Raw genomic sequence first — 23,530 nt, 5'->3', positions numbered from 1 at the left:
GCACATAAGGGGATGGCTTAGAATCAGAATAGGTGTTTAAAGTATGCATCAAACCATCTTGTGAGCATGTAGCCTTTCTAAATTGCATGTCTTGATTAAGCCACATTTCAGCCTTGCTCTTGTATAAAAACCTAAACTTTGTGCATAATATGCTACTGAAGGAAAAACAACCCCACATAGGTACAATCAGATTGTGTGCCTAAGTAATATCAGGTTATGGAAATTATAGTACAGGAGCCAAAATGAAGAGATTAAGAGTAGGATTTGTGTAGAAACCTCTATGCCAATAATCTGTTCAAACCTTTGGCATGAGCTTTGGTGTGTTCCTTTTCCTGACAAACAGAATTGTGGACAGGAAAAGAAAAATAATGATAATGATCAACAAAAAGAAGGATCGAGTCAGATATTTTGAGAAGTCTACTCAAGAAAAGTTGGTCACAAACTCAACCATCAGTGCAGGTTGGATATTCAAAGAATTATAGTCCAACCATCTGGAGAGGCATAAAGCTGGGGAAAGCTATATTCATCATGGCAATTTTAAGACAGAGTCTACCAAGCCACCTCTAGCTGACCAGATATGCATTCTGGGCAGCCAAGTGCTTAACAGATTGATTTCAAATTTTCAAAGAAACTACTTATTTGTGAAGGGTTATAGTCATGTGCTGGCATTATATACTGAAGGCCCAGCCTTGTCTCTTATTTTTATTTATTTATTTATTTGTGTTTTTTTAAATTGCTTGATATCCTAGAGCAGTGTTTCTCGATTTTGGCAACTTTAAAATATCTGGACTTCAACTCCCAGAATTCTCCAGCCAGTGTACAATCCAAGAAAATAACTCTCAATCCCTACTGACAAACCTGAGCTAAGTAAAACAGTGATCTGAGTCAGTGTAAACAGTTCTGAAATATATTAAATCCTTAATGTGGCTTCCACAAATAGCTGATATTTTACATATTTCGCCTAATGGATCACATAGAGCAAGACTAGCTTAAGGAAACAAATCAGTCTTTTGCCAATGTCAGATATTTTTAGGATTCTAAAAACATTAAAACAGATGAACCTTTTGTTTTAGATCTTCTATTGTTTTTTTTCCAATTACAGTAATTGTGGCTTTTATCTGACAACGTAATTTTAAAAATAGCACTTTCAAATCCCTCTCCCATATAATTGGTAATTTGGGTGTTGCAATTTCTTGAGTTGTTAAGAAAAACAAAACAAAACCATTTCATATAATATATAATCACGCACACAGGATTACATACACTGTAAGTCTAATCTTTCAGTATTTGTCTAGTTATTGCAAAATGAGCCATCTTTTAATTAAATAATCAAATGTCCTTATTAGTACAAATATTTTATATTTTTAATGCACTAGATAAAATTAGTAAAAGAAAGGAAGTCTTCTCGCTTTGCAATACCTGCTTGAAAGTTTCAGTGAATTAGAACATTAGTTTAATATAGAGGGAAAGAAAAAAATATATTTTGCCTACTTTAAGGACCTGTCCATTCCCATCAGGCATTTCTTAAGGCTAAGTTTGTCATTTGGCTTAAAACAGAAATTGAATTGCAGTATAAAATAATTTAGTGATTTACATTCGTCTGTATTTTCCACAGTAATCAGTTATGAAGATACTTTTTTTAAAAAAGAATTTGTGTGCTAATTTATGCTTAGTCAAAATTCATTTCATTCTTGCACCTTAGAAACATGATTTTATTAATTTAGACAAAACACCTCATAAAGTCTTATAACTGTTGTTAAGCTTTTCCATGGCAATTGCTCTGTCTTACATTTTTCTAACACAACAAATTAAAACTTCCACAAATTCTTAAATATAGTCTCCCTCCAAAAGGGTGGCTTTATAAATTTAAAGGAACACTTTGTTTTAAGAAAGGATTTGTACAACTGTACCAGAATTTCACAGCTACAATATTTATCAACACACTCCAATGAGGTTTAGAAAAATGTTGGGGACAGCTCAGCCAAAGAAAACTGCCACTTAGTGTTGAGGTTGACAGTCTGTATTTTCATAAGGAGTCATATTGAAAAGGTGTCTATAAATAACTGTTCAGTCCTTTACAAGCCTGTAGATGTGATGCTGTGCACCATGTTCGCTGTTTGAAACTTCAAAGACACAAGCCATGCAAAGGAGCGTTTCTTGTGTGTCCCTGTTTGTTACAACCTGTTTGGTTTTTTTACATGAAGAAAAAAGAAAGAAAGATGACATGTTAGAAACCTGTATATTTGCCACTGAGACACAAAAATAAAGGATGTCATTTCAAAAGCAGGCACCAATACACATTTCTAAACTCACCCAGTCTATTAAACAAGCAGTTTTTAAGTTAGATTTTTCAGTTCCACCTTTCTGGCAATATTTTGCACATGAGAACAAGGAAGGGTGGATTGGTTCAAAGTCAAACTCTGAAGGAATATTTTAGGAATTTTCTTAAGGAAAATAATAATTGTTAAACCTTGTCTCTTAGTTAATTAAAAAAAAAAAAAGCTGAAGCATCCATGGACAGACACAAAGAAGTGAGAACATAATTAGTTTCTTCTCCTTCTGTAACCTTCCTCCAAAATTTGCTCCAGAAGTTCTGGGACACTTTTGGGAATAGCATGGGGGATAATAGAATGGAAGGTTTCATAAAGATTAAAAAAATAGTTCACAGATATTTTCTACTTTTTAAAAAGAGAATACAGAGGTTAAAGGTTTCCTCTTTTGGTTGTGTCTGGTTCTAGGGAGGCAGTACTTATCTCAGTTTCTTAGTGGTCATGTGACCAGCATGACTATATGCCGGGATCTTCAAACTTGACAGCTTTAAGACTTGTGGGCTTCAACTCCCAGAATTCCTTCTCCAGTATGTTAGCTCAAGATTTCTGGGAGTTGAAGCCTTAAAGTTGCCAAGTTTGAAGACCCTTGCTATATGCTGTGGCACATGGAATGATGTTGCCTTCCCACCAAAATGCTACCTGTTTATCTACTCTTTTTTTCATGCTTTTAAACAGCTAGGTTTATAGAAGCTGCAGCAAGTAATGGGAGCTCATCCCATTATGTGGCATTAGGGTCTCAAACCCAGCTTTCCAGCTGACAAGCTCAGCATCTTTAAATGCTATGCTGTTATGCCTCTTAAAATGAAAGAGAATATAATAGTGCAATTGTAGAACCAGCTAACTTTTTAGTAACCTGTTCCATCCTAACATTTGGAAATCTGAAATTCCAACCATGTTTTAAATGGAACCAAAACTACTCAAACTTAGAATTTTGGAATTGTTAGTGAGCAGTTCCATTCTATGTATCTTGCTTTAAAGCCCCGAGAGAATACACACAGCTACTCTGAAACTCTTCTACCGCAGGCTTGGCAAACGGCTTGAGCTTTTAGAGCTTCTCTGCATTTCTAAAATGCTCATAAAGCAGGTAGAGTTAGGCATATTGGAGAAGAGAGGCAAAGCAGAGGTACAGTAAGTTACATGGACAGAATTATATCAGTTGTCCTGGTATCCAATCTTCCTAAGTTCTCAAGAATTTCAGGAGCTTCTGAAACACAGCCCGTTGAAAATTGATAGCTAAGACCAAACATTTGCTTGAAATGAGTAAACTGCCAAATGCCATAAGGAAACATTACCTTCCTTGCACTTTGTACTAAAGAGGTGCCAGCTTCTTTCCTGAATCCCACTTCATCACTCAGAATACTATGAGATACCCAACACATTGGGTACCCAGTCCAAACAAAATATGTAAACTCCATTCTAACATAATTAATAGTCACACATTAGATCTGAAAGTGTATAAAAAGCTCAGACGAATGTCAGTATCTCCTTCCCATTAGCCTTCACAGGTGAAAGCTAAGTAGAAACACAGCCAAATTTCTACCATAAAGGAACAAATCAGTCTAAATTCACACAAAATATTAAGCTGTAATGCAATTTGCTTTTCGTTTCATTTAGTGCACTGTGCAACCATTCCATGTGCCTTGATTTCATATTTGAGGTAGGCACAATGGCTTGTTCAACAGATCATGTTTAAAAATCCTAGGTTAGGGTTGTATGGAATTCAGTTTCTGATGCCTAAAAAAAGTTTTAAAAAACCCTGAATCCTCACCACATAATGTTTCAAATATTGTCCTATCAGAAAAGATTAAAAATCAGAGCTCTCCTTTGAAATGACATACCACTCAGCTGAAGGACATGGCATTTCTCATTCATTAAAACAAATCATAAGAAACATCTACCCCCTCCCAACACACTTCAGAGAACAGTGAGCAAAGGGAAGAAAATTATTACCAACAAAATTGTAAAGTTTTCCAACACACTGTTCATCATATATTTCTCTGGTAAATGCTTGAGTTTGTGGATGAAGTTGATCATATATTCACACATTGGGGAGCGATTTATTCTAAACACAAACCGACCATTCTCGAATCGTGCATATTCCGTCTAAGAAGAAAAACAAAAAGAAAGTTGAAAATTGAGCTAAGTATTGCAAATAATTATTTAGAAATCATTTGATTTTCCCATTAAATTAAGTAAGTGCTTAGATATAATAAATTAAATACTGTAACAGTATGACAAATTAAGAATATTTAGACTGCACCAACCAATGGAATTCACTTCCTCTCCCTCTGAAACCCAATGCAAATCTTCAATTGTCTAATATAGAAGGGGAAGATCTTATGAAGAAATCTAGAGGCTAGGAGTGTGTATGAGGAGAAAATATAAGAAATCAGGACAACAAGGGAAATTCCATTTGTATAAGTTGAAGTTTTTCATATTATTGTCAACTGTGACTCTTAATTAAATATATAAGTCTACTGAATTAAGCATACAATGGAGTTGAAATGTTACTTTGTCATAAAAGATATGCTGGAAAATACTACATTGTGTAACCCATTGTCTTAAGCAGTGCTTTGATAATTGCAGTAGGCCAAAATAAGAACAGCGCAACACTCTAATGCCCGCTTGATATTCTCAGAAGCCAATTTAATTTAATAGTTCAAGTTTTAAATGCTACAGATACATTTTTAACAACAAGCATCATTGTTATGGTGTGTTTGTCTGCCTATATATACCAAGTAATGGAAAAAGTACTTGACAGAGGGCTTTTGTTGCAGATACCTATATCATCATCCATATTTTATCAGTTGAGAACATTAAGGAAGATTTTGAAATATTCCCTATTCAGTATGTGGTGAATTCTCAAATCTATAAAACAGATCATTCATAGTTCCAAGAATTTAGTATATAAGTGCTATTGCTAAGTAGTAGGTTATGATTCAGCAGAGGAAATGTGTAGGCTAAAACAGAATGTTAGACTTCTCCAAAAACAGTGAAAAAGGCTGTTACAGGGATGCATGAGATACAAAGAGATTTCATAATGAGCAAGCTGCAATACAAAATACTACAGCTGCCAAACAGCCAGACTGCTTTAAGGATTTTAAAGGGCACTCATTAAAGAAAATTCTCCTAGCAAATTAGTTCAAGTTGAATAGCAGGGAACATATTCCACTTCCCTAGTCACTTTTTTTCCAAAAAGATACATGAAGAAAATATACACCACAACGATTTTATATTAGTGCAACTGGAGTTGCATTGATTCAGATGCACAATTTGAAAAAAGTCATTTAAAAAAGAAAAGAAAAGTGGCAACAATAATCCCTACCTCTACTTTTTCCACCACTTGCTTTCCAAATGAGCAGACTTTGGTGGAACAGGTGATTGTCATGTTTTCCGAACTTTCATATTGACTAGTTACACCATAGAATGCTCCTGTATCATCTTGGATGTTGCAATTTAAATCCGCCTGTAAGGAAAACAGCATTTATATAAGAAGCAATTAGCATTCTATCTTTATTAGGCCTTCCTGGAACCAAAAACAGCCCAGTTATACACAAAGAAATATGTCAACTTGATTCTCCCTGCAGGTATACATTTGTTGCCAAGTGACTTTCCACTGCAATTTTGAGAGGCAGGGTTATTTCATCTAAGGTTTGGATTCAAAATTCCTGGGCCATAAAAGCTTTTGACTATTTTAACTATCTAGTTTCTAACTCAAAGAATTAAGAGGATATAGCTGTTCAATGGGAAGAATATCTCTTTTTTCCCCAACTTGAACTGGATACATATAAATAAGTCATCCTCTGTGAAAAGAGCTAGAAAAGTGAAAAGAGCTAGAAATATATACAGCTAGCCCTTTATTTGCTTGGAAATAAGATGTAAAGAGAACATTCAATAATTCCACATGCCAATAATGAATCATATCCTGTTTATATAATCACCACAAATAAGGACAACCTCCCGAACTCAGGTGGCATAGGTACAATATATATCACTGGGAATCCAATTTCTTATAATTCATTTCAGCACAGCAACTTGTAAAAACAGCTCAGTGATTACTAATATGAATTCATAGGTATGAAAATATAGCTACTGTATATGCTGTATATGTATATATACATATACAGGGGTGGGATTCTACCAGTTCTGTCCACTTCTGTAGAACTGGTTGCTATGAAATGCAGCAAACAGAGAGCATACATAGAACCGGTTCTATGTCTGCCGCTGTTTTGGCCCACCCGCCTGCTTGGGCTCTTACCTGACTTTTATTTCCTGCGTTTTCAACCGAAGCTGCTTTGCGTGACACAGCTGCAGTTGAAAAAGCAAGAAAAAAGTGCTTTTTCAACTGCTGTGCACTTGCACGCAGCGCTGCTCAGCTGTCCGGGCAGCTCAACAGGTCATAAATTGCACGTGTGCGACTCACGCAATGCGCATGCAATGCAGAGCAACAGAACGGGTAGCTATACTGGTCAGAACCCATCCCTGTACATATACTATATATGTCATTGAAGAGTAAGGAAGATTGCCCAATATTCTTCAACACAGCCATTGAAAATTGCAACCACAACCTTTGAAAATTTCTTAGCAGCTCATAGGAAAGAGAAAAATGGATAACCTGTTGCAGAATGTAAATAATTACACAAAGCATAATAAGACACACTAGCATATACTTGGAGAAAGTATGTGAAAATTTGCAGAAAAAATCTCCTATTCAAATCCTCCCACCCAACACCACATTTGTAAAACACAGCAAAGATGGAATGGCCTTATAATAAAACAGAACTTTCCAAACATTTTGCAGCACTGTTTGGAGAAAGTAACTGAAATTTGACCATAAAATGGATGATTAGCTGCATTTGCGATGGATGCAGCTAATCCCAGAGAACAGCAAACTCCAGAGGCTAAAAACCAAAGAAACTGGCTGCAAGCAATTAGATATTTATCTTGAGCATTTATTATAATTCAGGATTATTCCTCACCTCAATTCCCTTTTCCACCTCACATTCTCAAACAAAAATGATTTATTCATCTCAGAAAGTCAGTTCCTTTTTAGACTCAGCACTCAGATATTTTCCTTTCTAACTTTCTCCTGAATTTTGTTAACAAACAAGACTCCCAGTTATATTCTGCAACACACATGCACACACATCCTCCCAGCCCAAAGAAGGTTGTCTTTGGTTAATTCATTAAGTCACTGATGCTAGGACACTGATCTTTAAAGTTGTGGCTGTTGCAGCGTCACTGCAATTACATGATTGTGATTTGGGCACTTGGCAATCAACTTGTAATTACTTTGGTTGCAGCATCCTGCAGTCATATGATCACCATTTGTGACTTTATTGCCAGCTTCCAACAAGCAAAGTCAATGGGGAAGCCAGCAGGAGGTCACAAATAGTGATCACATGACTTCGCACTTAACAACCACAGAGCATTTGCTTAATGGTTGTAACCAGACCTGCAGAAGCTGCTGTTTTAAGTTGGTGTGGTCATGTGACACCATACTTTACAACTACATGGCTTAGTGATGGGGTTTCCACTTAAATGTTGTTAACTGAGGACTTTCCTTCTCCCTCAGACAAGTTCTCCACCTTTCCTCACCCCGCTACTGTCCCATTTCTACTGACTTCTTCTCTTCTCTGGCAAGTGGTGTATATCCTTCTTTCATGGGAAAGGAAGCAATCGGACCGCATTAAAATAAAGCACGGCCCTCTGGCCACCTTTTATCTTGACTTCTTAAGAATATGAGATCTAGAGGAATTATGAAGAAGGCAGATGATGAACTGCTTTGTGTTGAAGCACTGCCTCTATTATAAAATCAGCATGAGTGCAGGAAAAGGTACATTTATTGCAATAATTACATCCTTTTTCCAATTATAGTAAAAGGGACAAGTGAAGCAAAGGAAAATGTATAAGATTGGTCTGGACCTATTTGTATGAAATTAGTATTTATGTTTATAAACGAAGGGGTCCCTGAGGAGTCCCTGGTTATGCTAAACATAGCTGATTTTAGGCAGTGTACTCATCTTCATTTCTAGATCATTGAGCCAACACTATCCAAAGACATATCTGTGATCCCGTGGCCAGCGTGAGATCACAGAGTGCTGTTATCCTACCAAAGTAGTACCTATTTATCTAGTTGCATTTACATGCTTTCAAACTGCTAGGTTGGCAGGAGTTGGGGTGAGAACAGGGAGTGACGCTGGAGTCTCGAATCTGAGTTGTCAACTTTTCAGCCAACAATCTCAGTGTCTTAACCACTGTGCTGTGGTGCCATCCCCATTAATGTTAATGCTCCTACATTATTTTAATAATCATGAGTACAGTGCCCATAGGTTGGAGTTTGAAGATTTGGGGTGGCTTTGCATGTATTCCTGTTACTAGTTAGTTAACTCCAAAAAGAAAGAATCTGCGTCTAATGGAAGAGAAGTATCATTAAATAAGATTTCCTTAGCAATACATCTTTTTGCAAATCTTCATGGGACTGGTTATTCAAAGACCAGACACTCAGATCTGAAGAAGTATCCCTAGTTTAAACCTGCAAGAACATGTGTCTTGTAAAGCACACGAAAAAGCTTTACAGATGAACCCAATTTTTATTAAGAACATTTCTGCAGACATTAAATTGAAATAAGTATGAAAAACTTCTGTAATATAATCTTTGTTTCCTACTTCTACATGACCCCACCATTATTTTATTTATTTATTTTTAGTTCTACCACTAGTATAATTTTAATATGGTAGAGTCTCAAATAATTTGCTAGGGACTCTTCTTAAAAGACAGTGAAATCAATCTGCCATCAATCTGCTGTCACAGTTGACTAATTGTTATACCAGAACATAAGGACAGTTATTTTGTAAGGCAAACTCATCCTGCTGATTTTTAAAAACATTGTATTAAATCTAATTATTCTGTGGTGTATGAATCATCTTTCTATCAGGAGTAGTCATTTTGGTCACAGTGGCAGATCTGCTTTTATCATCAGAATATTATTGGCCTTAAGTCATTGTCTTAAGTAGCAACTCTCCTGAGGTAAATTATTGTTTTCTCCTGTTTTCAACATTCTGACATGCGTATCTTAGAGCAGGGCCCCTCAATCCATGGGCCGCAGTTTACTACTGGGCCATGGCCTATTCGAAATTGGGCCACATGAGTGGTTGGCCAGAGCATGTGCACAGGCCTGCACATGCAACTCAACTTGTGTAGGTGTTGGGCCGCCATGCCGGCCTGCTGGTTGTGCAAGTTGAATACGCTCATGGTCCACTGCTTGAGCAGCCCAGTTCCCCTCTCTCCCCCACTGGACCACCAAGCAGCACAGGTTGGGTATCGCTGCCTTTGCTGCTGAGGCAAAGATCATAAAACTAAATCATGTATACAAATATTAACAGGAGGCCCATTCTTCGAGAGGGCTCTCCCTTTGCTTTCCTTTTGGAAAAAGACAATGGATGGGAAAAATATTTTCTAGATTGAAGACAGGCAGGATTCAGGCCTAAGCATAAGACTAAAATTACAATGGTCCCCCTCATGGATCATTGGCAGTAAGGTATGGATGATGGAAGATGATTACTCTTGTCTTGCTGGAATATTGTTGATCACAGTATTTTTTGAAACAGCTAAGAGTCAGTGAAATTGCAGGCATCATTTTATAATGGATTTGCTGATCCTCCAAGGTTCCAGTTAATTGTTGTGAGGGGAAAGTGGGGTTAGGCCTTCCGTTATTAGGGTTAGGGTTTCAGTTGGTGCATAGTGCAATGCTCCATATGTCTACTAGGCAGTCTCATTGTTGCCCTGTAATACAACTTGCTGTGGGAGCACCATTGCGTGATTTCTAGGCCCAAGTGAAGGTCTGAAGTTCTATATGACTCAGGGGATTAATTTCTTTGGGACCAGTAGAAATTCTGTCCACTCAATTAGCTCAACTCCTTGATTGAGCATGTTAAGTACCGATTTTGTATGAGTACAAATACTGAAGCTTATACAAAAGAACTTTTCATCAGCGTACTTCATGAAATGAACATTTAAGTTTTGGATGGTATTTTTTTTTCCTATTTCTTCTATGTTGGTGAATACATTTGCAAAAGCATGTTGTTCAAATTAAAAAGTGGAAGGTGGAAGAAGAAACATCTAACATCCAAATCTAATCCAAGATTTGAACTGTATGTTTAGATCTAACTGGAAACAAAGAACTGGATTATTTCCTGCTTTCGTCATATTTTAAAGGCAAGAGTAGCAGCAAATTATAGTCTAAAATCACAACATGAGATTTTCAGTTTGGGATTTCCTTTTAATGCAAATATTTCAGCAACATCCTGGAAAATAGTACTGGCCATTTCCCAGACACTTGTTCTCTGCGCCTGTTGATACATATAATGTACTCATCCATCAATATAATGCAGCTTGTCAGTACCGAGTGCTGGAAATTTTACATACCAAGCCTATCAGCTGCTTGACATGATGCATGCAAACAGCTCCTGCTGAAGGCCCAAAGCAGGCATTGAAAGAGAGCTGGCTGAAAACGAGATTGCTCTAAGGGGGTGGGGAGACTAAAATCTGGGAAAAGAAGGCATTTGCCTGCATATGTTTCATAACAGCCTACTTCAACAATTTGCTTTAGGACCCCCCCCCCCACCCCGAACAGCATTTGCAAAAAAGAGACACAAAATTATTTTGCCATGAACAAAATAATGGGGTGGGCGGGGTAGGGAATCCTAGCCTGCATTTCCTGAGGGAGCAGCATAATTAACCGACAAAATATGCAGTAGTTAAGATTGAACATGGAGGGCCATTTGCTAAATGGCACTGAGACTTCCTACATTAGCATGAGCTGCAATGAGTTGTCATTCACAGGAGCACATTATGCTTCCTCTCCTTCTAGTGAACAGTGATCAAAGGGCAGAGATTCATTCCAATTTCTTTTCTTCTCTCTGTCTCTTTCTCTCTTTTTTTAAGTGCAGCATCTGGAACTTTGGCTCTGTTTGCTGCCACACGGCTCAGCTTTTTGCTGCCCAAGCCAAGCAACAGTACTTTCCAACTGCTCTCTAATTCATTTACCAGAAATGAACACACTTGTATCAAGAATTTGGTATTCAGGTCCTGAAGGTAAGAACGGCCTTCTCTCGGGTGACTGGAAAGGGCAAGCAGCAGAGCTTTCCTTTTCACCTCCAAAGAGGTTGCAAAACTAGGTCAAAATGACCAGGCCACATTCCCCCGCCTAACCTCATCTCTCTAAAGCAGTTGATTTGCCAAGCCTTACTTGGTTATGCAATAAAAATGACATCCTAGGAGAGGAAACATTACAATGGCTTTTTTGTGAATGGTGACAAAGAATTGACATGCCTCCAAAGAGGGCAGCAGACACACGAGGGACGTGGGAGGAGACCATGTGGCGGAGCTCTTTCTGAACACAAACTATACTGAATTCATTACTGTTAACAATGGATGACAAAGAAACAGCATTATATTTTTTTTCAGGTCACATCTATTTTACATGATAAGAAAAAAGGAATAAAGTTAACCATCCAACTCATGTTACTTTACCACTAATTATGGCATATATTTACATCTATAAAATGGGAGAGATTTTTGGACATGATTTAATGCCCCTTTATTGTGCAGATTCCTTTATGTCTGTTCTACATTTGAATTTCAAAAATGCTTTGGACTTCAAAGCATCTTTAAAAGAAAAGAAAAAAAAGAAAAGAAAACCACTAATTACAGCATGTGTTATTTTCTAGGATACTTTTTTGCAATGCAGATTCCTGAAAAGTAGGTATTCATTAAAATACTTATTGATATTAATCAATAGTTCTTCATGGAGCCTCTGTTTCCAGGCATTCTCTGCCATGTACGTTTGCATTATTCTGAAGCAATGCCACCGCAATTTAACACTGTAATAGCATAATTCTGAGTATATTTACTCGGGAATGAGATATATTGTGTTGAGTGGTGTTTATTCCTTTGTAAACATGAATGGGAGAGCTCTCTATGCTGGTTACTAGTGATTATATAAAACTGATCAAGGCTTATGTCTTGTTTTGTGTTGCCCAGTTCAAAGCATATATTCTTTTCTTTAAAAATATCCCAATCTCTCATTTCCACTAATAGTGTTCTTACTAGGTGGTGCCAATTATTATTTTGTCTCATATATAACCATAATAAAGACAAAACAGAATTACAATGACACAGAATAAAATTAAACACACTATTAAAATGTATTGATAAAAAGATATAACTGGCACCCAATCAAATTAGAACAAATATTCAAAGCCTGAATAATACATATTTTAATAGTAGACAATATTCGCTGGATTAAAAACATTTGCCTCTCAATGGTAGAGTATAGAAAAGACTGTGGAATCCTTGGCGCTCTCTGAGCTTGGTTCTTTGCTTGCAAATGTTTCATTACCTAACTAAGTAATATCATCAATGTGGGTGAGTATGGCTTTACTCCCTGTTTATAGACACTAGCTTACTCTGCTACTTTTGGTAGGGTGTGGTTTTCTCCTTGGTGGTTCTTTTGACTACTAGGATATTACTTTCCACTTGATTGTTTGCCTGATGTTAATCTCTGTTTATCCAGATGCGGCCCGCTAGAGAGGATATATTCTGGTCTTTTTGGTTCCTTCTTAGCTTTTTTATTTTTCTCTTTTGAATAGTGTGTAAGTTTTCTTCATGTTTCAACACCTATTGATGGCTGATTTATCCGAATGCCAAGTTCCCAAACATTTAGTTTATTTCAAACCCTTTTATTACTTTGTTTCAAGGAATAAAAGGTATAAGGGAAGAAGAAAACAACAACATGCTTCCCTTCTGGGATATCCTTATCATTAGAAGAAATGATGGCAAATTAGAAATGTAAGACTATAAAAATAAATAAATAAACCAACCCACACTATCCAATTGCTCCATCACCAAAGTAAGAATCCAACCTCCTACAAGAAGATCTGGGTAAGACTTTTATTCAAATAAATATAAATACAATGCAGCAAACCCAGAACACCACAAAAAGGAAACAGACCGCCTATACAATATCTTTGAACAAAATAGATACCCACAGACCACTCAACTCATATCAGCTCAACCAGCATAAGTTATGAAAAGGATGATACTAAAATACATAAAAATATCTCAGAAACAACCAACAGGCTATTAACAACCACATGCCATTATTATACCACATAAAACAACTAAAGCCCTCTGAAGTATCTTAAGGAAAGGAAAAGACCCACTAGCCCAAAACATGAATCATCTACAACAGGACACTTATATTATGTCACCACTACTATCTAGAATGGACAGACAGAAGACTAGCAGACTACATCCATGAACACTAATTAGCAGTCAGGTGGCACAATGAAAACTTCTTAGTCTCACAACAATGGGCAACCATAATTTCAACTGGGAGCATGTAAGCATTACAGACCAAACTAAATACAAAATACTAGAGAATTCCTGGAAGCTGGGCATTAGACAAATCAGTCATGTATAGACGGAGAGATAAATAAGATTTACAAATCATTTACAGGGGGGAAAAGCTAAGAAGAAATAGATCCAGACCCATCCTCTCGAGCAGCCTACATCCAGATAAGCAGGGATTAACATCAGACAAACAATGAAACAGTAAACAACAGCCTAATCAAAGAACTACAAAGGAGAAAGCAACATCCCCACCAACATTGGCAGGACAAGCTATATAAAAACAGGGAGTAAGCTCCACACTTCTTAACACTGATGATGTTATACTGATGATAGTTGGGTAATGAAATGTCTGCAAGCAAACAATGAAGCTCAGGGAGTACCAATTATTCCACAGTTCAGTTCTGAGCTACATATATTCTCTTCTACTGCAATGGAAAGATTGTTAGCTTGACCTCTTTTGGTTAGCCAGAAAAAAAAAGCTATTTAACCCTTCCCCCATTTTCTTATATTCCCATCAGATATGTAATGGTAGCAGAACTGAGAGAAGAACTCTTCTACAAATTTAAAAGATGGCTAAATAAATGCACACCAAATAAATCTCCTAGACTGTGGCTTTGCTGTTCTCACAATACACCATTTGAGAATGTCCTTCATAAAAACACTGGAAGTTTTAAAGAAAAGATTGGATAACCATCTGTCTGAAAGAGTATAGGGTTTCCTGTCTAAGCAGGGGGTTGGACTAGAAGACCTCCAAGTTCCCTTCCAATTCTGTTATTCTATTCCAGACATTAATTGTAGCAGTAAATAGTGATTCCTCTGAAAAATCTGTTACTGTAAAGTCTGCTGAAAAATCTGTTACTGTAAAGTCTGCATCCTATAGATATAGTGATAATGATGAAACCTTCTGGAAAATTGTCTCCAAGGCCAAGGCAGTTGGGTAGTGGCTTGGGACACTGTCACTAACTTCATTCTAAGACTCTCTCCTGGTCATGGGATCCAGGATAAAGGTATTTAGTCTTCCCTTCCTAGTGCACACATATAGACATAGGAACAACATGAATAGCAAACAGAAACACATATTGCTTTGTTACACAGAAGAAAATATAAAGGGTGCATATGGCTACTGCTGGCATGAGAAAGAGTTGCAGAAGCCATGCTCTGCATATTTTCCCTACCTTGGGTTTTTGTTGTTGTTGAAAAAATGTGTTCTACTTTCTTTTTAACTATTTACCTCATATCATAGATTAAACTAGGGATTATCAGCTGTCCAGACTGGAGGCAACAAACCAGATGAATGTTTTTCATGATAAATAACAGTTCATCAGAATTATATATGCCTAGATCCATATGCATTGGATACAATAGGACCATCTTCTCCAACCTTATTGTTGGCCTTCATATCTTACATCATTTTCTATCCCCAGTCAGCATAGCTATTTAGAAAGCTTTAAAAAATTACCACTGTCATCTAAAACAGTAAAAAAAATGGCATCATTTTTTTTTCATTGCACCTACACTGATTAGTAGACGCAAATTGTATCTCTTCCAAACTAGTGTTTTCAAGCCAATGAGTTTTAAGTTCAAGCCATAATTTACTCTGTTGGTTAAAGTGCGGTTACATTAGTTTTGTTTCCCCAGAAATGAGTATGAGGAATGAAGGTCCTTCAACAATTTGTACCCCTTACATTTCTGACTCTGGTCTGGCCAATTATAGTTATACTATTTGTGTTGCTTTAAAAAAGAGAATAGAAAAAGGAATTTGGTGACTTTCAGAAGTGTACATGGACATTCTGGAAATCGTAGCTCCATGTGTAAAGGCCATCAAGGTTGGATCGCCTTTAAATACACACCCAACTTTCTGCATGCACTCCTACACCATGCCAACTGTCAAATCTTGTGGATTGTTCCCTTCTGGCCATCCCTATTTGAGTAATTGAATAGCTGTGTTATTCTGCTGTTTTATTCCATTTTCAATTTTCTGATAATTGCCTAATTATGCATTAATAGTAGGGATGCCAATCTGTGCCTGGCTGTACTTAGCTAAATAGGTTAATCCAAGGTTTGAGCAGCTAGTGTGATGTGTCAAATACTTTCCTTAGCTTAATTACTTTTTTTAATCTAACCTCTTGGCTACAGTGTTTCTTCCCTGAAATGTAGCTGCACTCTGTTAACACCTTCTGATAAAACATTCATCTTCCAAAGCGAGTTTCACATTTCTAAAATATAATGAAAAGCTGACATAGACATCTTACATCACTGAAGCATATTACCAAAGAAATACATTTCATAGATAGTCCATTTCAGTAAATTACAACTTATATGGGGAACAAGACAAAAATTCTTAGGAACAAGACTGTAGGAGAAGTAAATTTTAAAGGTGGCTAAGAAAATGGTTTGAAAAAGTACAAGGGGGCAAAACTCTAAAGTTATAGATCTTCTCTGGTGGGAGAACAATCTTTACAATGATGAATTTTTCCAAATTAGGACCTGCTTAGCAGTTGACTATTCCACTGATCCAATGTGGTTGCATTAAACTGGATTTGCATACAAAATGTGGGTACATAGAGCATATTCTTCTAAAAATATATTGCCAAAATAATATGCTAGAAATAGTTTCAAATTGTCCATTATTTCCAGGACTGTTTAGGATTATGAAACTGAAAATTGCTCATACTACAATTCTGAAACAAAGACAAAAAGTAGTATATGCCATTTCAGTTTTGGAATAGGATGTCAAACACTGTAGAACTGACTTGCATCTTAAGTTACCTTGGTAAAATTTTGGTATATATTTAAAATATTGATAAATATATATTTTGGGTCAAAAGTTTAAAATGTGTTAAATCGAATAGATGATCTGTAGCATTGGATAATTTGATACTTGATAGCAACAAATAGTATAATTATTGGATTATTGTTATAAATGATTTCAGGAACATAATGTGACATCTCTAGTACTTTTTCCACCATTTTTCCTCCTGATCACAATATTTTGAGATGAAGGCTGCACTAAGAAATAGTGGCTTTTCCAAATGTAGTGAGCATCATGGCTGATACTAAATGTGAATCTCCACTCCTAATTCAAGACCTTAATGCCCTAACATTATACAACACCGCCTCTTTATTATAGCAGAAATCCTTCTAAACTAATATTCCATTCCAGCCACTCAGCTTCCTCCAAAAATTTCCCAAACAGAGCCCAAAGATAACAGCCCCTTTATAACTATTGCTTCTTAGGAACAGACATTTCTTCCAATCATGACTAAAATATAGTAGTGGACTTCTCTTCCATATGTCTGTTCTTTTTAGAAACCACTTCAGCTAGAGCTCTTAAGACACCATGAGTAGGCAATCCAAGTGAAGAGCCTTCTATATCTTTTGGAATCTATTGTCATGTCTCTGGGTAAGACTGAATTATTCCTTGACAGACAGAAAAGTGCTTCTATCTACCTACTGTATGCCAGCCAAGATTATTTTAGCGTTCAGAAAACACAAAACTAAAGATGCACATGCATAAAATTCAGGCAACATTTGCTTAATATCTTACTCACCCAAAATTTTACTAGGAAGAAGGCATTCTGGGGTCCTTTTCCGAACAGTTCCTTCAAGCCTCCCTTCTTTTCAGGGAATTTGTCATAAATCTGACGAATGTCCACTGACTCCAGCAATGGATCGCTATAAGAGTGGTTGGCATGTCCAATGTGCACAAAGAGGTGTTTGTTATACTACAAAGGAAAAATATATTTATATTTATAATCTATTTGTAAAAGTTAGATCTTTCTGTTTGAAAGGAAATAGCCAATATAGTATTACATATGCAACATAACAGAAATCAATCTGAGCTAGATAACCTTTACTTTGATACAGTATAGTTCTCATATTCCTAAGAAACTTTACTACTTTAATAACCCTCATTTAATAAACAGAACAGAATAGAATACTTTATTGGCCAAGCCTGATTGGACACACAAGGAATTTATCCAGTGCATAAGCTCTCAGGGTACATTCAAACAACTAAGTATACAATCACAAGATGCCAATGGAAAAGGTAGTAGAAAAGATGAGAAGGATAATAGTCTTTATATGGGTAAATAACCTTAGACAGGAGATAGTGCTGTGGTAATTAGGTGTTCAACAGAGTCATGGCACAAGGGAAAAAACTGTCTTTGCATCTAGTTGTTTTGGCATGCTCTATAGTGGCATCCTCATGAGGAGAGGAGTTGAAACAGTTTATGTTCAGGATGTGATGGGTCTGTTGACATTTTCTCAGCTCTCTTTCTGATCCATGCGGTATACACTATGTAAACTCATGCAGTATAAAGCGTAAACAATGAATAAAACCAATTTATTAATGTGCATCTATAGTCAGTTTTTTATTTCAGAATCAAGAATAGCATTTTATGACATTTAAATTCAAGTTACACAATTATGAACTAGTTCCCCTTTTTTTCACCATTTGAATTTCCCCCTCCAAAAAAAATTCTTCCTTCCCTAACAGCCGAAATCACACAATTGCCAAGCACAAGTAGAAAACTTTTCTTTTAGATTAGAGAGCTAGAGAAAGGATATTTCTGTTTTAAAGGACAAAGTATATAGGTCAGAAAAGTAAACAAATGAATGGGAGACGCTAATGCACGAATGAACAAATGCATGAATGAATGAATGCTTATGAGCAAAAGTTTTTGAAAGGGGAGGCTTAACTTGCATACCGATCAGTTACACAAGAATTACAGTAATTATCATCCTACTCTGTAACTCTAAATAATTACCATACAGTGTCTGCACAAATATGGGATAACTGCAGAAATAATAAGCTTACTAAGCTCTTTAAAGCTCACTTCAAAACGATATATGTAAAAGGCTTATAATGTGTACCATGCTGTACCTTTTTGGTAAAAAATAACTCAATTCCAAATTTAGGCTTCATATTCCAAACACTTATATTGAAATATCCATAGGCATGCTAGCTGGATTATTTCTCAGGCTTCTTTCTATGGTCTCTTTAGAATTCTGGATTAAGATGCTACATTAAGCACATTTCAAGAACTTCAGACTGGTTGAATGTTGAACCAATACAGGATTATGTAGTTGCGTGCATACTGTTTATCAGTTCTAAAAAATCACTAGGAATTTAGTTTAACATTTTTGTTTTGGCTTATATAGAGTCCCCCATGGGTAAGATAGAGGCTAACAAAAATATTTACACAGTGTTTCAAAGAAGGAAGAGATTGATTCACATATTATCTGAGAATCTTTTCAGTCTGTGGGAGAAATCTTATTTATTTTTTGCATTTAGTTCCCACCACCTTTCTTCTATCAAAAACAAGGTGGCTATATTACCAAGTAGTTTGAATTACAAACTATGTGAAACCATATAATTTACATTGGTTTAGCACAGGGGTCTTGACAGCTTTAAAACTTGTGGACTTCAATTCCCAGAATTCCTCCTCTCGTCAAGTTAGCTCAGAAATTCTGGGAGTTGAAGTCCACAAGTCTTAAACTTGCCAACTTTGAAGACCCTTGGTTTAGCATGTTATCTGGACTCCATAATTCTCATTCTCTCCTCCCTCCCCCTCATACACACACAAATTAATCAATTAATTAATGAGAAGGCTGTCTTTGGTCCTACAGATCTTCTGATATCTGCTGAAGACAACTGTATGAATTTATAGTAATTATCAGTTGTAGATTAGTAATGAATATTCCACACTTGGTCATAATCATTTAACAAGTGTCATGTAGTCTGATACTTCAAAACACAGAATTCATTGGTTCAGTTTCTACTTAGTAGTTCTACCACTTCATTTTTTAAAAATAAATTTATTTATTCAACGTTTCGACAATTAAAAACAAATGTCCACATTTTGCAACATTATAATAGTGTTTACTGTGTAAGTGTCTTCTATTAACGTGTTATCCATCTCTGTATTTGCTTCTTTGTCATTCTAGGCATTTTATACATATATACATTTGTATTTACATTTATTTACATATCAACCTATTGCTTTATGGTATTTCATACATTATCATTTGACGGCTTTGCGTATCCATTCGTACCAGACATCGCATAACTTATAGTATTCTCCTTCTTCCTTATCTTTCAATAACTTCGTCAATCTGTCCATCTTTGTGCATTCGTATACCTTGTTGATTATTGCAGTTTCTGGGGGGGTCATGGCCTGTTTCCAATTTTGGGCAAAAGAGATTCTGGCGGCCGTTATAATATGGAGCATTAAATATTGGTGGGTTTTTTAATTCATATTAGACTTTAACATGCCTAACAAGATTTCTGGTTTAAATTTAATTCTCTGTTTCGTTAGTTCCTCTAACCATGGTTTAATTTTATGCCAGTATCTCCGTGCATGGAGGCACGTCCACCAAATGTGGAAATATGTTCCCCACTTATGGTTACATCTCCAACGTTTAGCTATCATATTTGGTAACATTTTAGCTATTTTTTTAGCTATTTTCATTGGAGGGAGGTACCAGCGTTAAAACATTTTATATATGTTCTCTTTGTAGGAGACCAACAATATTAGCTTGGAATTTACCTGCCAAATACATTCCCACTGTTCCAAATCAATGCTATGGCCCACATTTTGGGCCCAGGTTATCATATTTTCTTTAACAGTTTCCTTTTTTATTTTAAAATCCAATAAGTAATTATATATTTTGCTAATCATTTTTTTCCACCCCTTGTAATATTTTATCTAATTCTTGCGGAGTTATATAAAAACCAAATTGTTACTTGTCTTTTTTGTAACGTATTTGGACCTGCAAATAAGGCCACCATCCTATTTCAATTCCCTGAGATTTTAATTGGTTTTGTGTTTTTAATTTCTCCTTTTCATTTAAAATATCTTTATATTTTATCACTGTTGAAATCTAGAGTGTTGGGATATGTTAGTGCTTCCATTGTCGATAACCATAATGATACTTTCACATAATGGTTCTTTTTTAGTTTCTCCCATGTAAATAATACAGTATCTCTCACCAGTGTCTTTGGAAATAGGTATGATATTTGCTTTTCCCATCCCAAAGAAATGCATGCCAGCCAAGCTGTAAGTCGTAACCCTCAATCGTTAATATTTTTTTATCTGTCAAATTAATCCAATTTTTGATCCATGTAGTTATTGCCACCTGATAATATAATTCGAAGTCTGGGAGGTCAAATCCTCCCTTGCTTCTACTGTCTTGCAGTAGTTTATATTTTATCCTAACTTTTTTCTTCTGCCAGATAAATTTTGGTATTTCTTTTAGGTCCTCAAAAAAGTTCTTCCAGAACTGAGTAGTAAAGATGAACTAGAATCAAATTCGCAAGATGACCAAGATTACCAAAAGAATAGAGATAGGAGTCCCAGGAATTCAAAAAAATACACAACTAGAGAGAGAACTGAGGACACGTTACTAGCCACAAAGAGAAAGAGGAGTAACTACAAGACAAAGAGCAAGAATCAACTAGATAATGGATGAGGAAAAGAAAATATTATCAATTAACATAAACGGCCTGAATTCTAGGATAAAAAGGAAGAGAATACTAACTAAACTAATTAAACAAAATGTAGATATAATATGATTACAAGAAACCCATATAAGGAAGTTAGATGAAAAATATTTAGAATGCCCCAAGCTAGGGAAACTATATACATCACCAGCAGACTTTGGGAAAAAGAAAGGGATAGCAGTATATGTGAAAGAGGATATGAAAGCAGACCTAATTTGGACAGATTCCTATGGAAGAAATCTGGTTTTACGAATCTGGATTAACTCAACCCCAATTCTATTCTATTTATGCCCCTAATGAAAACCAAAAAGAATTTTTTAAATAATTACATGAAAAAATAGTGGGATTAGAAAAAAGGAATATTTGTATCTTAGGGGACTTCAATGCCATTGTGGACCATCAAAAAGACCACAGTAGTGGGAGGAAGAAGAGGAAAAAGAGAAAGTTACCGAAAACATGTGAGGAAATTAAATTTGATAGATATGTGGAGAAAATTAAACCCAGAGAAAAAGCAATTTACATTTTACTCCAATCCACACCAATCGTGGACATGAATTGATATGGCGTGGATGAATGGTGAAATAGCAAATGAGTTAAAAGAAATTGAAATTTTACCTAATGAGTGGGCAGATCATAATCCGATTCAGATAGTGTGGAAAGGTAGGAAAAAGCCAAGGAAAAGGTGGACGCTAAATACACAGCTAATTAAAGAAAAAAGTTTATGAATAGACTCAAGGAGGAATTAGATTACTTTTTAAAAGAAAATAATAATGAGGCAACTATGAAGCAGGATATTTGGGATACAATGAAGGCAGTAATAAGGGGCACAACGATATCATATACTGCCAGGAGGAATAAAGAAAACTACGCCCAACAAAATAAATTAAAACAAAGAATTAAAGAACTAGAAACCCAACTACAAAGTACTCCAAAGGATTGTAGATTGCAAAACCAGATGATAGTAACTAAACACAAATTGAACTTAAGTGAACAGGAAGGAATGATTACAAAGTTAAATATAGCTAGACATATTCTTTGAACAGGCTAATAAACCAGGAAGATGGCTGTCCTACAAACTCAAAAAAGAAAAACAGAAAAGATTAATTTATCAATTGATAGATGGAAATGGGGATGCCCAACAGGGAATAGAACAGAAAAAAGAAATTGCATATAAATATTTTGAAGACCTTTATAAAAAGGAGGAGGTAAAGGAGGATATGATAAGAAATTATTTGGGTGTAACAAAAGACAAAGTAATTAGGGATGAGATGAAAGAAATGCTAATTAAAGATATCACGTGGTCTGAACTGAAAACAGCAATAGAAAATCAAAAGAACAACAAAACTGCAGGACCTGATGGGATTCCAGGGGAATTCTACAAGGCAATAGGAGAACAAATAGGACCCATCATGGTGGAAGTATATAATGAGGTTTTACTTGCAGCTAAAATACCGGATTCATGGAGGGAGACATTGATTTCGCTGATTCCGAATGAAGATTCAGATCCTCGACTGATACAAAACTATAGACCAATTTCTTTGTTAAATATTGATTATAAAATATTTGCTACAATTATAGCAAATAGACTAAAAAGAATCTTGAATGAATATATCCATAAAGACCAAAACTGATTTCTCCCCAATAGACAAATTAGGAACAATTTAAGAATAGTGTTAAATGTTTTGGAATACTACGAAGCCCATCCAGAAAAACAAATAGCCCTCATATTCTTGGATGTGCAGAAGGCCTTCGACAATTTAAATTGGCAATTCCTAATCCAACAAATCTACAATATGAAACTAGGCACTACATTTGAAAACATCGTGACCACAATTTACACCTCACAAAAGGCAAATATTATAATTAATGGAGAATATAAGCACTCAATAAAAATAGAGAAAGGAGTTAAGCAGGGATGTCCATTATCTCCCCTGCTCTTCGTTCTATCTTTGGAAACACTGCTTACATGAATTAGACAGAACCCAGGAATAAAGGAGTTAAAAATTAAGAAAGAAGAATATAAATTGCAGTCATTTGCAGATGATATGGTCTTTTTCATAGAGGGCCCAATTGAAGTAGGTCAAGAACTGTTGAAAGAGTTAGATCAATTTGGGAAAGTCGCAGGACTTAAAATTAACAGGGAAAAAATGAAATTGATAACCAAAAACTTAACAGAAAAACAGAAATTAGAATTGGAAAAGGCAATGGGATTACAGGTGGTAAAAAAAAATTAAAGACTTAGGAATATGGCTGACGGCTCATTGTAAGACACTAATGGAA

General features: G+C 35.9%; 1 protein-coding gene across 8 annotated transcripts in view; it reads right to left on the bottom strand.

Annotated features, from left to right (window-relative positions):
* Nucleotides 1–1,342: 1,342 nt before the first annotated feature.
* Nucleotides 1,343–23,530, bottom strand: part of TEAD1 (TEA domain transcription factor 1) — a 231,527-nt gene continuing 209,339 nt past the window's right edge. For all 8 annotated transcript variants that reach the window (XM_026705713.2, XM_087921147.1, XM_087921150.1 and 5 more), the window contains 4 exons: nucleotides 17,298–17,471; nucleotides 5,656–5,796; nucleotides 4,281–4,433; nucleotides 1,343–2,181 (listed from right to left, as the gene is read on the bottom strand). In XM_026705713.2, the coding sequence (XP_026561498.1) occupies nucleotides 2,068–2,181; nucleotides 4,281–4,433; nucleotides 5,656–5,796; nucleotides 17,298–17,471 (582 nt within the window). In that variant the 3' untranslated portion in view covers nucleotides 1,343–2,067. The remainder of the gene's footprint in view (nucleotides 2,182–4,280; nucleotides 4,434–5,655; nucleotides 5,797–17,297; nucleotides 17,472–23,530) is intronic.

This window comes from Pseudonaja textilis, chromosome 1 (assembly GCF_049901715.1).
Source record: "Pseudonaja textilis isolate UNSWEBS1 chromosome 1, rPseTex1.2, whole genome shotgun sequence".
In the NCBI taxonomy this organism is placed as follows: Eukaryota; Metazoa; Chordata; class Lepidosauria; order Squamata; family Elapidae; genus Pseudonaja; species Pseudonaja textilis.
Note: the sequence above shows the minus strand (reverse complement) of the source record. Positions and strands in the feature narration are given on the sequence as shown.